Source organism: Strix uralensis, chromosome 11 (assembly GCF_047716275.1).
Source record: "Strix uralensis isolate ZFMK-TIS-50842 chromosome 11, bStrUra1, whole genome shotgun sequence".
Taxonomy (NCBI): Eukaryota; Metazoa; Chordata; class Aves; order Strigiformes; family Strigidae; genus Strix; species Strix uralensis.
Genome location: NC_133982.1, coordinates 4647182 through 4662393, shown reverse-complemented (window position 1 = coordinate 4662393; position 15212 = coordinate 4647182). Strand labels below are relative to the sequence as shown.

Sequence of the window (15212 nt, the reverse complement as noted above, 5' to 3'; positions counted from 1 at the left end):
GTGTCTTCTGTGCTGCGGATAACACCTTGCTTGAGCTGAGCGCTTTCCTTCCCTGCAGGCCAGGCTGCGGCTGGGTTCGGAGGAGGTGACGCTGCAGTCCCCAGCAGAGCTGCAGCTCAGTAACCTGGTGGTGCATGATGTGGAGCTGCTGGTGGAAGATGGCAGGATGACACTGACCGTTGACAGCCTCTTCAACAGCTCCGTGGACATCGCAGGACCTGTACGGGAGCTGGACATCCAGTACGGCCTCTATGCCGGCGGGACAGGCAGCCTTGACCTGCCGTACCTTGCTGAGGCCAGCTCACCCTTCAGAGGTTGCCTCCACTTAGTGACATTCAATGGCCTGGACGTCCTCTCCCCTCTGTCTTCCGATGGCAGCTCCAAGATCTTCCACCGGGTCCAGGAAGGGTGCAGTGCGCAGTTCTCTGCAGAGCCCGAGGACCCCTTTGGGTTCCTGGGGCCACACTCCTACATTGCGTTTCCCACGTGGGATGCGAGGGAGGAAGCGACCATTGAGTTTGTGATAACGACGAGCATCACCCAGGCACCCCTCATCTACCACGCAGGGCTGGAGAATGACTTCTTCTACCTGGAGATCTCCAACGGGCGCCTGAGAGGGTTTGTTGAGAAGGGGAATGGCATCATCGTCCTGCACAACAATGTCTTCATCAGCGATGAGCAGCAGCACTATGTCAAAGTCTACACGGACATCCATAAGTTTGAGATACTGATAGATTACTATGCCTCATCCACGTCCAACCGGGGCATCAACAACTACCTGGACCTTCAGGGAAACCTCTTCATTGGAGGTATGAATGAAAAAGCTTTGCAAAGGCTGAGGGAACATCATCTTGCTTTCATCTCGGTGTGGACCATGACCAACAACTCGTTTGTTGGCTGCTTGGAGGACCTGCGGATAAACCTGCAGAGAACGAGTCTGCAAGATGCCGTGATCACAAAGGACATCACATCAGGCTGTGGAAAGCAGGAGCACTACTGGGACTATGACGAGGTGTACGAGCAGGATGAGGCACCCACCTCCCCACCTCCAGATGTCTGGTCAGGAGCACCGGGCCTCGTGGTGGAACCATGTCGGCCAGACAACAGCTTCCCACCCGCCTTCGCCAACATCAGCAGGCTGCTGCACGTCAGCCCCCTCATCGTCTCTGAAGGGGGCACGGCCTATCTGGAGTGGAAACACGCCCAGCCGACGGTAGACTTGAGCCTTGCAAACATCCGGCAGTCCCAAATCCTCTTTAGCATCACCAACGACCCTAGGCATGGTCAGCTGGAGCTGGATATTCCTGGGTCCAGGAGCAGAAGGAAGTTCACCTTGTTGGACATTGTGAATCGGAAAGTCAGATATGTCCACGACGGCTCCGAGGGGCCCATGGACCAGCTGATGCTGGAGGTGACAGTGACTGCCCAGCAAGGGGTCCCAGAGTGCTTGCGGCAGGGGCAGATGTACCTGCTGCCCATCATGATCAACCCCATCAATGACGCCCCACAGGTGATCTTTCCCCATGGGAACCACATGACAATCCTGAAGCACACACGGAAACACCTGACCACAGACATCCTGCAGGTCCTCGATGATGACACATCCTGTGATGACCTCGAATTCCAGCTGCATGGTGGCCAGCAGATGGAGGAGGGTTATGTGGAGTATGACTTTCACCCTGGAGTGCCCATCGAAGAGTTCTCCTGCAGGGACCTGGAAGCAGGCAACATAGCTTATGTGCACCAGAGTGGGACAAACCTACAGCTCACCTTGCAGGTGAGCGACGGCACAGTCCCAAGCCCCATTGCCACCCTGAGGATCCTTGCCATTGACCCTGACATCCACCTGCACAACAACACAGGCCTCTCCATCTCCCAAGGAGGGGCTGCGCGCATTACCACAGCCAACCTGTCAGTGGAGACAAACGCAGTGAAACAACAGGTCGCCATCCTGTATGTCCTCACAGAGCCCCTAAGGTATGGTGAGGTACAGAAGCAAGGGAGCATGGGAGGGGAATGGAAAAAAGTCGAGTCCTTCCACCAGCAAGACCTGGAGCAAGGGCGCATCCAGTATTTTAGCACAGACCCGGAGCACCGGCTGGAAGATGTTGTGGAAAAGCTGAGATTCGAAGTCCAAGTAGGGCAGAAGGTCTTGCAAAACAACACCTTTCTCATACAGATTAAAAGAGCCACCATTAAGATGAGGACCATCGTCCCACTCCAGATGAAGAACAAGAGGCACAGAAATATCACCAGTAAGGAGCTGGAGGCAATGTTGGAAGATCCAAACTCTGCTCCAGTTCCCTTCCACTATGTGATAATCCAGGCTCCCAAAAAGGGAAACCTGGAGCTGCTCGGCAACAGGCTGACCGAAGGCTTTGGATTTACCCAAGATGACCTGCAAAGAAACCACCTGAGCTACAGTGCGACCATCAGGAACTCTCAGCAAGCTGAGGACACCTTCCAGTTTCGCGTCCGTGCTGGCGAGCAGCACTCTCCTGTCTATACCTACACAATCAGCATTGGTGGGGACCCTGATGCACCAGCCCTGACCAACGTCCTCCTGACTGTGCCAGAAGGGGGGCAAGCCATCATCTCCAAGGACCACTTGTTTGTACAGAGCATGAACAGCATGGACTACCTCTATGAAGTGATTGAGGGGCCAGCACACGGGAGGCTGGCCTGGGCTGCATCCCATGGCTGGGCCTCCAGAGAGGACATCACAGAGTTCACCAACGATGACATCCTCCACCGCCGGCTGCTCTACCAGCACGATGACTCCGAGACACTGGAGGACGACATCCCCTTCGTAGCGATCCGGCAGGGCGAGGGCAGTGCTGAGCCTGATGTGGAGGAGGTGAGAGGTGTTTTCAGGGTCTCCATCCAACCTGTCAATGACCACACCCCAGTCCAAGTGGTGAACAAGGTCTTCAGTGTGGTGCGCAATGGGCAGCACCTGCTGACGACAGATGACATCGCCTTCACCGACAAGGACTCTGGCTTCTCCGACACACAGCTGGTGCTGGCGAGGAAGGACATTTTGTTTGGCAGCATCGTGTCCGTCGATGACAGAAGCCACCAGGTCTATCGGTTCACACAGGATGATTTGAGGAAGAAGAAGATCCTCTTTGTCCATTCGGGGGCTGACCGGGGCTGGATCCAGCTACAGGTCTCAGATGGCCTCCACCAGACCACGGCCCTCCTGGAAGTACAGGCATCAGACCCCTACATCAAAATAGTCAACAATACCGGTCTAGTCATCCACCAAGGGAGACGAGGGAGCATTGACTCTTCTGTCCTCAGCCTGGAGACCAACATGGACATCAGGTCAGATGAAGAGATACGGTTCCTGATAATGACCCCCCCAAGGTGGGGGACTGTGCTGAGAGGGGAGCAGCCGGTCATGGCCTTCTCCCAGAGGGATCTGCTAGCAGGAGAGATCTCCTACCACCACAACGGGAGCAGGAACACCCGGGATGAGTTCCAGTTCACCGTAGAAGCAAATGAGGTGGTGGTGGAGGACACGCTGGCCATCAGCGTGTTCTTGGACACCCATCCCAGCCCCCTGCACATAGTTAACCACAAGGAGATACACGTCTTCCAGGGAGAAGCAGCTGGGATCAAGGAGGAGTACCTACTGGTGAGTATCCCCTTTTCTAGTCATTCCCCAAGCCTGCATCACTTTCCTGGCCACCAAACCAGGACAGCCACCAGTGGGACACCATTTTACACCCATCTGCCCAGAGCAAAGGACTCATGTCCATGTCAGGCTTTGCCCAGGGGCAGAGGTGGAGGTTCCAGCATAGCCTCAGCAAGAAGGTGCCTACTCTTGCAGCTCATCCCACAGCAAAGCCTTGGCAGATTACACAGTGGTGGGCTGTGGGGCAGACCAGCCTCACAGGCACCAGCCCCCCATTCATGCCTTTCTTCATCCCACACACTCCCAGGTGGCCCACGAAGAGATCCCTCCCCAGGACATAGTCTACCTGGTGAGCAGCCCCCCGGCCTCCGGCTTCCTGGCGATGCTTCAGCACGGCCAAGACTCGAATGAGCAGCCCAGCCTGGACCCCATCCAGTCCTTCACCCAGGAGGACATCAACAGTGGCAGAGTCCTCTACCTCCACTCCAAGCCGGAGGAGGAGCATGACCGGTTTGTTGTGGACATCACGGCCAGTGGTGCGGACCCACTGGAGGGGGTGGTGGTGAGCCTGGCCGTGCTCCCTATCACCATCCCCCTGGATGTCCACAACATCACAGTGCCGGGAGGTGGCTCTGCTATCCTCTCCACAGGCATCCTCAACATCCCCAACGCCTACTATACGGCTCTTGGCGTGGAGTTCAGGGTGCTTGAGCCCCCCCGGTTTGGCACCCTCCTGAGCAGCCAGCGGCCTGAGGACGGCAGCTTGAACAGCTTCACCTGGAGCGAGGTATAGCAGCCAAGGGTGCCTGCTTGCCCACCACACTGCTTTCCCTGGGGGGGCTCCATCCCTCGACAGCACTGGGAGGCTGGGGAGGGCTGCAGGGCTCCTGAGGTGTTTGCCCTGGGGATGGAGGGGTTTGGGGTGGCAGGTTTGCTCTGCAGACAGGGCATGCATCAACCCCCAAGGTGTGTTTAAATGTCCCTGGGGAAACGGAGGGGGGGGGAAATGCAGGCAGAGCACCCATGCTGGGCTCCAGGTCTGCTTCCCATGGGTATCCCGCTCCCCAGCTTTGTGTTGGATCCATCCCGCAGGGATGCCCCAGGGCAAGTGGCAGGTGGCCAGCTCGCTCCCCCCTCCCAGGCTGGTGCGCGGGTCCCCTCCCCAGCGGGGCTGGTGGCTCCTGTCCTCCCAGGAGGGTCACCCAGCCCCTGCCCCACAGGTGGAGAAGCAGCAGATCCAGTACAGGCAGGACGGCCCTCGGGCCCAGGCCGACAGCTTCACCCTCCTGGCCAACGCCTCCGAGACGGACCGGCAGAGCCAGCCCAGGACCCTCTTCATCACCATCCTGCCCCGCAGCTCCAGAGGGCCCCGGCTGAGGGTCAACGCCGGGCTGCAGGTACGCGTGGGATGCCACGGGGATGGGCAGACCCCCCATGGGCCGCCTCCGAGCCTGCTCACGCACTTCCGGGAATTCGGGCACAGCAGAGCCGGGCTGCAGACCAGAGGCAGGGGATGGGCTCCGGGGAAGGGAGGCGGTTTCCCGGCGGGGTGAGGCTTTGCAGGAGGAGGAGACCGGGCTCTCCTCCCCCTCATCCCCCCCCCCGCCCTCCCCGCCGTCGATGCTGAAACCGGCCGCAAGATGGGAGCATCGCCCCGCAGCAGCGCTCGGTCCCTCTCGCACGACGGGCTCGGCGGAGCCGCGCTGCCACGGCGGCAGGCAGCTGCCTGCTGGCAGGCAGGCAGGCAGGCAGGCAGGCAGGCAGGGGCTCCTCCCCTCCCCTTTTCTGAGGACGGGCAGCCTGCTCGCCCTTCCCCAGGTCCCGGAATAACCCCTGGGAGCACGAAGACCAGCTTGCCCACGTTTCATCAGCATAGATTGGAAAGATTTAGTTGTTGAGGAAACTTTCACACCTCTCCTTATGCCCAGCTCAGTAAAGTCAGAAGAAAATAGGTCTCACCTGCTGTTTCAGACACCTCCCTACCCCGTTCAGGATCACTAATGCAAAATTGCAGCAAAAAAAAGTATTAGAAAACATGCAGGAGTGCCAGCCCAGTGGGACCATTCCCCCCATGCCCCCAGCTATCCTCACCCATCCCAGGACTTCCCAGGCTGGCAGCAGAGAAAGCAGCTCCTTCTATCGTGCCAGGCTCATCACAGTGGCTTTGGGAAGGTGTCTGGGAAGAGATGCCCAAAGGGCAGGGTACAGGCTGCCCTGTCCAGGGCCAGGCAGCCCCAGAGGCAGGGAGAGGGGCCAGGGCTGCCAGCAAAGTTTGGGGGGGTGCCCCCATCCCCAGCCAGCCCTGGCTCTGTGCCTACCTGTTACACCCCCAGCCCAAGAAGCTCAGCCCCCCCCGCAGCAAACCCCATGGATAGCACATTAAGTGGTGCCTCCACAATCTGCCCCAGCTGTGCCAAAATCCTGCACTCCCGACAAACGCCAGCCCCTCGGCTGCTGGGCAGCCCCTCGTCCCCACTCCAGAGGCCCAAAAGCCCCTCTCTGCTCACCAGGGACCAGCACATCCCAAAAGGGCTGCTCCGTGCTGGCCCTGGGCCCTTGGCGGGGGACGCAGGCAGAGCAGGCAGCTCTGTGCCCGGTGCCACACGCTCCTGCTCGGGCCACGGGCAGACATAGAGCTGGCCCTGTGTGAGGGCAGGAGGAGGCTCCCTCCCTCCTTATTTTTAGCCAGCCCATTAGCCCAGTGATTTCAAGGCACTTAGGGAAGCACGTCCTTCCCTCCCAGCCACCATGCTAAAAAAAGGGTGAAAAGAAAGAAAAAGCTCCCAAAATAAACTCCAAGACAGCGGTCCATCTGCCTTTCCATTGAGATCCCCCCAGCCTGGGGAGGGGTAACGGCAGCCACCCGCCTGCCCCAGGAGGGGCTCTGGAGCTGGGAACAGCTCCTCACACGGAGCAGGAGCAATGCTAAAGCAGCCCAGGGCTCAGCAGGGGCCTGGCCCTGCTCTGTTTGTGCTCTGGCGAGAAATGACTTCAGCGTTTAAAGGTCAGGCCGGGTCCAGGAGAGAGATTGCACAAAGCCTTCCTCTGCTGCCTGCGCCTGCCAGCTCTGGGGTACAGAGTCCACACAGGGCTGGGGAGGCAACGGGCAGGATCCAGACCCCGAAGCGGAGCCCCTGGGAAAGGAGCAGGCAGATTTGCCTCAAGCAGGTTTTGGGGTTGCATCAGGAGAAAGGATGGCTGGATGCCACCAAGAGAGAGGCTTCCACTGCTGCAAAACACACAGACACGCTCCCGGCGTTATTTCGCTGCCTCCCCACATGCTCTCCCGGAGAGCAGAGGCGACACGGAGGCTGAGCAAACATAATAAGACAAGTAAGCGAGAGCAGGAACAAGGCGGAAGGCTTTAATAATTCAGAGAGGACGGGGACTATGGCAAAGCAGGTCAGCTCCGGTGGCACGGGCTCTCGGCAGCGAGCAAAGCTGCTCCAACTGCTGTGTGTGCCCATTCCCAGCGGGCAGCAATGCCCAGGGCCACCAGTCCCCCCTGCCTGCAAACACCTCTCTGGGCTTTGACCATGGGGAGTTTTCCTTGGCAGCGAGCCCCGGGTGTGATTGCAATTTTGCCAGGCGCTGAAATGACCTGGCTGTGGGTGCTGGGAAGGGGGAGCAGCCCGAAAACCACAGTGCACGTATGTGGTGGAGCAGCAGCTCCTGCTGCAAGGGCTTCAGCTCCCACACCAGCCATGCGTCCAGCAGCGCTTCCCCCATCCCGTCTCTCCAAAGCTGTGTTTTCGAGCCAGCCTCCCACGGGGACTGCTGAGGGATTTAATTTCACTGTCGGCACCCACACCCACTCAAGAAATGTTTTGGGTTAGGCCAGCTGAAAACAGCAGAAAAGAGCTCATCGATTCCAACACGGCCAGCTGGGCAGCTCCTCCAGCGCCTGGGTGTTGTCTTGTGGGTTTGCAGGATGCGGGCCAGGCTTGCGACGAGCATCAGGATGCACAAGCTGCGGGAAGGCTCGGTCCACACGCCCCGCAATTCTGGGGCATCCTGAGGGCAAAAGGCAGCTCTGGGGTGCATGGGCAGAACCTGTCTGGCAGCGCAGGGTTCATCCGCATGGTCCGCTGAGACCAAGATACAGCGCAGGATTAGGAGCAGGGAAAATTGTTGCCTCCAGCTGGAGAGGGGAGATGTCAGGGCTTTGGGGTGGCAGCGTCCCCAGGGGTGGGTGGGCAGCACTAGCCAGGCCCTGGGAAGCTTCACAGTGGCCCTGAGCTCGGCCACATACTTGTCATTCCTGGCGGGTTTGCTGGGGCGGCTCATGGCCTTGCTGCAGCCTTGCGAGGGGGAGGTGGGACGGGTGCTTTGCTGGGAGCACGAGCTAAGAGAAACACCCAGCCGAGGAGAGATGGGGCTGTGGTCATTATGTACACAGCAGCAGCTCAGGGAGTGAGTTCATAGAATCATAGAATGGTTTGGGTTGGAAGGGACCTTTAAAGGTCATCTAGTCCAACCCCCCTGCAATGAGCAGGGACATCTACAACTAGATCTGGTTGCTCAGCTCTGACCAGCCTGGCTTTGAATGTTTCCAGGGATGGGGCATCCACCACCTCTCTGGGCAACCTGTGCCAGTGTTTCACCACCCTCATTGTAAAAAATTTCTTCCTTGTATCTAGTCTAAATCTACCCTTTTTTAGTTTAAAACTGTTACCCCTTGTCCTATGACAACAAACCCCGAGTTCAGGACTTGGGGACCCCACAAAACACCCTTCCCCTGTGGAGCAATAGGGAGAGACTCATTAAAGGCACAGGCTCTGCCCCAGCCCCACAAGCCGTGCCAGCACTGTGCCTTCTTCCATCTCCAGTGCTTGGGGAAACTGAGGAACGGAGGGGTGAGCCCTGCACACGCCACGCAGATGCACGGACCCAGCAGCACAGCACGTGCTGGCAAACACGGCAGCAGCGCAGGGTGACGCAGGGCTGGGAAAAGGCCAGATGTTGGAGGCATCACCCAGCACACGGACAAGGCGCCCTTGTTGGGCTGGGACATGCTCAGGCACCCAGCAAAGCGGTCTGAGCAGGGATGGGGTGCAGAGCAGGTTGAGGAAGAGGGGAGAGGTGCCGGGGGCATCTCAGGGGGATTACAGCCTCTCCCTATCCCCCAGCTGCAGGAAGGCACCACGGCTGCCATCGGCCCCCACGTCCTGAGTGCTGAGGATGAGGACTCCCTGCCGGAGGAGGTGACTTATTCCATCCAGCCCCCAGCCAACGGGAAGGTTGTGCTGAGGTCAGCGCCCGGTGCTGAGGTCCGGCGGTTCACCCAGGCCCAGATAAACAACGGCCTCATCCTCTTTGTGCACCAAGGTAGGGCAGGGCTGAGGTGTCCCAGCCCCCCTGCAACACCCCCAGCCCAAGGGAGGAGAAACCCTGGGTGGGGACACCACTGGAGGGGAGCACTGGGCCCCCCCAATGTGGGATCTGCTAGCCCCATCACACAGCACCCTGGTCCAAACTGTGCCAGGTTAATGGGGGGGTGCATCCCCCTCTGCCCCCCAGAAATGCTCAGCTCTGTGCTTTCTACAGGGCCCCTGGATGGGGGCTTCGCCTTCGACCTGTGGGATGGTGAGAACCTGTCTCCTGGGCATTTCTTCCTTGTCAGGGCCCAGAGAGAGCCCCTCATCAGCCTGGCCAAGAAGCAGAGCCTCACCGTCTGCCCAGGTGGGTACAGACATGCTCCCCATCCTCCCAGTTTGATGACAAATGGGGTCCCTGGACCCTTTCATCACCCTCTGCCCGAGCGCCACTGAGAGATGCCCATGGCAGAGGCTGCAGGCAATGGGTTGAAGTCTGTACTGGATATGTTTTCCAGGTGCCCTGCAGCCCATCACCAGCCAGAACCTGCAGGCAGTGAGCAACAGCCCCGCTGGATCCACTGCTCTGTACTACAGCATCGAGCAAGCCCCACGCCTGGGCAGGTTGAGCACCTCCCGGGGGCAGGAAATCAGGAACTTCACCCAAGACCAGGTGAGCTTTTGCCTCCCCCAGACCCCCAGGACCCGAGGCATAGCCCTCCATCACCCCCCATTACAGCTCAGGGGTCCCAGCCCGACGCCCTGCTGCCACCCCGAGCAGAGGCACCTGATCCCTGGCAGGAGGCAGAGCAAGGCTGCAGCCACACTGTGACTTTCCCAGCTCTACCAAGGGCTGCTAAAAGGCATTAAGAGCTGCCAGCCCAGTGCTGGCTTTACCACGGCCACCAGCCTTGGATTTAGTGCTGGGGGAGGCTCAGAGAGTTATAATCCCTTCTTCTTAGGCTACCTCTCTGCTGCAGACCCAGCCATCCTGGTTGCTGCCTAGGGCAAGAGCCAAGTGTGATGTTTTCACTCCTGCTCTCAGCAAAGCCTTGCTACCACCCTTCTCCCACAGGACCAGGTTTTTAAGGGCTTATTTCTAACCATCACTCAGAAGCACACAGGTTTTCGCACCCTGCAAGCTCCCCTGTGCTGTGCTCACCCTTGGAGGAAGCCTGGCCCAACTCTTGAAGGATGCTGAGCAAGCTCTGAACCTCAGTTTCCCCGATTGCTGGACAGAAGCATCCTGGCAGAGAGGCACCATGAGCTCTCGACGGTGGCTATCATGCCATGGCTGGTGATGATCCCTATTTCTTACCTAATTAGGGCTTGGCTGCTCCTTCCTGGAGCTGAGATAGGAGCCCAGGGTGCACACATTGGCTCTAGCACAGCATCACCAGGGCTCACCCCTGGTGCAACAGTGCCCATCATGCCAGAGATGAGACAGATGCACCCATCTCCCACACAGTGTCACCCATGCTAAGTATTTATCTTGCCATTTAGCAGAGCTCATTGTGGGGTTTTTTATTTTTAGGTGGATAGTGGGTTGATTTTCTACCAGCATGAGATGCCAGAGAAGCCCTTCTGGCTTGCCCAAGATGCCATCCGCTTCCGTGTGGTCGCTCCCACAACCATCTCAGATTCCTTCATCCTCCTCGTGCTGATCTCCTTCGAGGCCAGGTGTCCCCAGCGCTCGACTCAGCTGTGGAGAAATGCAGGTAAAGAAGAAAGGGAGAAGCAAGGGACAAACAAGCCCCCTGGAAGTTTGCATGATCCCCCCATTCGGGATGAGGGAACAAGCCCTTCAGGGGGATTGTGCAAACTTCAGGAGGGCTTGTTTGTCTGAAGACACCACGGTGCAATTTCCCATGGTCACCCAAGCACGAGCTTTGATATTACATCAAGTAACGTCTAAAATTGCATCCATCCTTTTGCTGGCTCGCTGGGCAATTCCTTCCTCCATCATCTTACCAAACTAATACATTCCAGTTGCCTTCTCATCGCTCTCCATTTCTTTGCAATCCTCCTTTTTCTTCTATGTCTTGCTCTCGCCAGGGTCTGGCCTCCTCTCCAGCAGATCCTGGCCCTTCCCAGGGCTGACAGACTTTTGGGTTTTCCCTTTTACCCCCAGGTCTCCAGCTTGCAAGGGCTCAACAGGCCGAGATCAGCACCTCAGTGCTGGATGCCTCCAACCTCCTAAGCCAAATCCCGGTCCCCGAGAGGGCTGCACATGATGTTGTCTTCCTGGTGACAGGGCTGCCCGCTCATGGGCAGCTTTTGGTGGCTGGTGTTCCCCTGGAGCGGGCACGGCCATTCTTCCTGCAGTCAGACCTGGACACAGGACGCCTGGCGTATGTCCATGGTGGAGATGGTGTCTCTGAAGACCATTTCAGATTTAAGGCTTGGCTCCAGCCCCAGGCGCAGCAGTCCATCCGTCCTCCGCAGGAAGGGGTGGTCATCTCTGAAGATTTCAATATAACGGTGACCGGCAGCAGCAGCAAGCCACCGCAGGTGGTGAGGCGGCGAGAAGTGCTGCAGGTCCCACCAGGCTCCATGGTGACCTTGTCGCAGGAATACCTGGATGTAGCAGACCCATCGGGCTCCCTGGAGGAGATGGTGTACAGCGTTCTCCAGAGACCTCTTGCCGGCCACCTGGCCAATGCACACAACCCACAGGAGCCCATCAACCGCTTCACCCAAGCAGATGTCAACTCAGGCCACGTGGTGTTCATTGCCACCGGGAGCCGTGCCCCAGGGTCCTTAGCCCTGAGCCTCTCTGATGGCCACCACCCACCCACCCTGACCTCACTGGAGGTCGAGGTGCTGCCTGCAGTGAGCACCGCTGCCAGCCCGGTGCTGCTGGAGGTGCCCCAAGACCTGAACAGGGCCTCCATGTCCCACCATCACCTCCTGGGAGCTGCACAGCTGGGGGCAGGCAATGCCCTGTACAGGATCACCAGGGACCCAAGGTTTGGCCAAGTGCAGGTCAACCAAAAGCCATCACGGGGCTTCTCACAGAAGCAGCTGGACCGCGGAGAGGTGACATTCACCTTCACTGACCTCACCTCCCCTGAAGATGACTTCCAGTTCCTCGCCATGTCGCGGGCAGCAAACAGGACTGGGGTGGTGAACGTGACTGTCCGTGCCCTGGTGAAGGCTCAGCCGGGCAGTGTGTGGCCCAGGGGCACCACAGCCCTCCTGGACACCAGTGTCCTTGATGCCAGCGAGCTGGCCAACCACACCAAGAGCATCCCAGTCTTCAAGGTCCGCAGGGCACCCCGTGCCAGCCGTCTTGTGAGGGTCTCCAGGGACCCAGGACAACCCACCACCCTGATTGAGACCTTCAGCCAGAGTGAGCTGGAGCAAGGGCTGGTTGGGCTGGAGGTGCTGGATGCTGGGGAGATCGACCGGCCCCTGCAGAATGACAGCTTCGTCTTTGAGCTGGTGGCCGCGGGCACGCCACCGGCACTAGCATCCCTGGGGTACAGCATTGAGCCCTACAATGCCTCGAAAGCATACAGCATCACCCTGCTCACGGCCCCCCTGGCACCCTCGTCCCCAGTGCCCCAGACCCAGGGCACGGCACAGAGCAGCCCCAATGCCAGCGAAATGGGCATGCCCCCCACCGCCTGGCTGGGCGCCAGTGCTACCACCAGCCCCAGCCCCGTGGAGGGGGGCACCTTCCTCAGCTTCATCGAGGCCAACATGTTCAGCATCATCATCCCCATCTGCCTCATCTTCCTCCTGCTGGCCCTCATCCTACCCCTGCTCTTCTACCTGCACAAGCGCAACAAGACGGGGAAGCACCACGTCCAGGGCACCCCCTCCTCCAAGGCCAAGAATGGGGCTGTGCCGGACCAGGAGACCTTCCGGAGGACGGACCCCAACCAAGGCATCCCCCTAACGACTGTCAATGCCCTGGAAGGCAAGGGCACGGGTCCCCCGCCCCAGCGCACGGGTCCTGGGGCGCCGCCAGACCCCGAGCTCCTCCAGTACTGCCGGACTTCCAACCCCCCCTTGAAAAACAACCAGTACTGGGTGTGAAGGGCTCAGGTGTGGGGGCATGAGACCACCTGGGGGTCTGAACCCTCCCAGAGCACCACCAGCCACCTCCTCCCGGCTCTCCTCCTCCTCCTCCCTGGGAGCTGGCATCCCACAGATTCAGGAGGGCCCTGGGGATACAGGGGCAGCCGGTCCGGCCCACCCGGGAGCCCCAAATCTCCAGGTGGCTTTGGGCAGGGGAGGGGGGCACTGCATAAGCAAGTGGGGGCAGGCAAAATGCCTGAGTATCCCTGGGGAACACCGACTTTGGGTGCTCATTTGGGCCACCCAATGGTGGCCATAGTGCTGGAGGGGACCTGATGGCACCGGTCCCCACTGAGCCACCCAGGCGGGTCCAGTGGTGGCTCCTCCATGGGCAGCACCGACCACCACGGGGGTGTTTGCCACAGCTCTTGGCATGAGAGGGAGGATGAGGAGCGGCTTGCGCTGAGTCAGGCTGGGGATGAAGCTGCCTAAATTCCCCAGGGCTAGGCGGGCTGAGACACTGGAGCAGAGGCTCGGAAAAAAACCCTGTGGCCAATGCCAGGGGAATTTAAGAGTCCCCACCCACTTGGAAAAAAACCCGCCTCGCTCTTTCTCTGCGTGCTTGCCGTGCGCTTCATAAAGCAGATTGCACCGAGCCCCGGGGGGGTTGCACAACAGGTAGGATGCCCTCGGCGGGGAGGGATGGCAGGCGCTCACCTGGGCAGCGTGAAACCGGAGAGGAGAGCGGAGAACCGGAGCCAGCGCGGTTTTCCACTGTATACTCCAGTACGGCAGAAGTAAACAGAATAAAGTGCCTTTTCCGAGGTGCATCACCGTTTTCGTAAGACGTCTCCCTTGCCAGGCCTGTTTTAAGTCCAGCGATCTGCTGAGTGACATTTGCTGGTAATGGACCAAATTCTGGGCTCTTGCTCAAATTTTCCCCAGCCTGGAGTCCTAAAAACTTAAATAGAAATTGTCTGAGGAAGAGCAGAGGAAAAACTGAGCGCTGAGCTCAGGATGGGACCCAACAATAATACCCTGCATTGCTACAGCTGGGAAGCTCATCACAGGGCACATCCCACTCTCACAACACCGATGGGAAGCTGAAACAAGAACCCAGGGACCATGGGGGATGTTTTACATTTGCACGCCCCTCACCCAGGGTAAAATCCATCCCACAATCCCTCCCCAGACCAGCACCCTGGGGCAATCCCACTCCAAGGCTGTGTCAGAGCCGGGATGTTTGCTTGGAGCACGCCGGCAGTTTTAGTTTTCCTGGCTGTGTTTATGGTGCCAAATGCTTGCCAAGTGGTAAATCACACATGCCCCGCTCCAGCTGGCAGGTGCCAGCACGTCCCGTCGGGCACCCACAGCCCTTGGGGTGCAGCAGGCAGGCAGCCCCGTGTCCCCTAGCCCCGACCTGCCCCACAGCACGGGCGAGACGGGGCACGGCGGAGGCAGCCCTGGCACCTCCGAGCCCTCTTGGCCCAAGGCAGCCTGTGCTGAGGGTGCCAAGCCTGCGCACTGCTGCCTGCTGCAACCTCCCCACCTCCAAACCCCTCCTCCTGCCCCAGCTGGAGCGGGGGAAAAAAATGATGTTTCCTTCTGTTCAGAGGCAAATTGCATCCTCTCCCCTCTGTAAAATGGGCACGGTGTGACCGGGCTGCCCATGCCACAGGTCAGAGCTTGCTGGGGCAGTGCTGCTGCCGCAAGGCTGGGACAACCTCTCCCTGCAGAGCAGAGGGAGTGCCACTGCCTCCCTCCCTCTTCCGGGCGGCAGCTGTGTGCCTTCCCTGTCACGTTCAAACAAGCACATTTGTTATCTTTGCTAAGTCCGGATCCCCCCAGTGAGGGATAGAAGTTTGCAGGGAAGCCGGTGGCATCCACCAAGGGCCCCCTTGGAAGCATCTGCTGTGTTTTCCTTTTGAGTGATTTTCGCCTCGCGCCCAGGGATTAAATGGAAGGAACGTGGCCTATTTTGTAAGGAGCATTGAAAGCGAAGCAGGTTATTTTCAAGGCTTGCAGTTGTATTCCTGCTGCTGGGAAACATTCACTTCCTGAGGTCAGGGCAGGACAGTCAGTAACCTGGAAAACGCCAGCGCGGATCGCAGTTCTCCAGGGCTGAGTTCTGCTGGCAGGGTTTACATCCTCAACAAAGCTGGTGGCTCCGCTTGGGTTATTCGGGGTTTGCAACAGGATGGCTGGGGCAGGATCAGGCCCAGGCTTAGTCC

The 15212-nt window shown here is 59.0% G+C and overlaps 1 protein-coding gene across 1 annotated transcript in view; it reads left to right on the top strand.

The window, feature by feature from the left end:
- CSPG4 (chondroitin sulfate proteoglycan 4) overlaps positions 1–13826 on the top strand; it is a 29021-nt gene extending 15195 nt beyond the window's left edge. The window contains exons 3-10 of the mRNA XM_074880190.1: positions 59–3640; positions 3948–4427; positions 4861–5043; positions 8776–8968; positions 9188–9322; positions 9474–9628; positions 10490–10673; positions 11087–13826. Of these exons, the coding sequence (XP_074736291.1) occupies positions 59–3640; positions 3948–4427; positions 4861–5043; positions 8776–8968; positions 9188–9322; positions 9474–9628; positions 10490–10673; positions 11087–12999 (6825 nt within the window). The 3' untranslated portion in view covers positions 13000–13826. The remainder of the gene's footprint in view (positions 1–58; positions 3641–3947; positions 4428–4860; positions 5044–8775; positions 8969–9187; positions 9323–9473; positions 9629–10489; positions 10674–11086) is intronic.
- The last annotated feature ends 1386 nt before the right edge of the window (positions 13827–15212 follow it).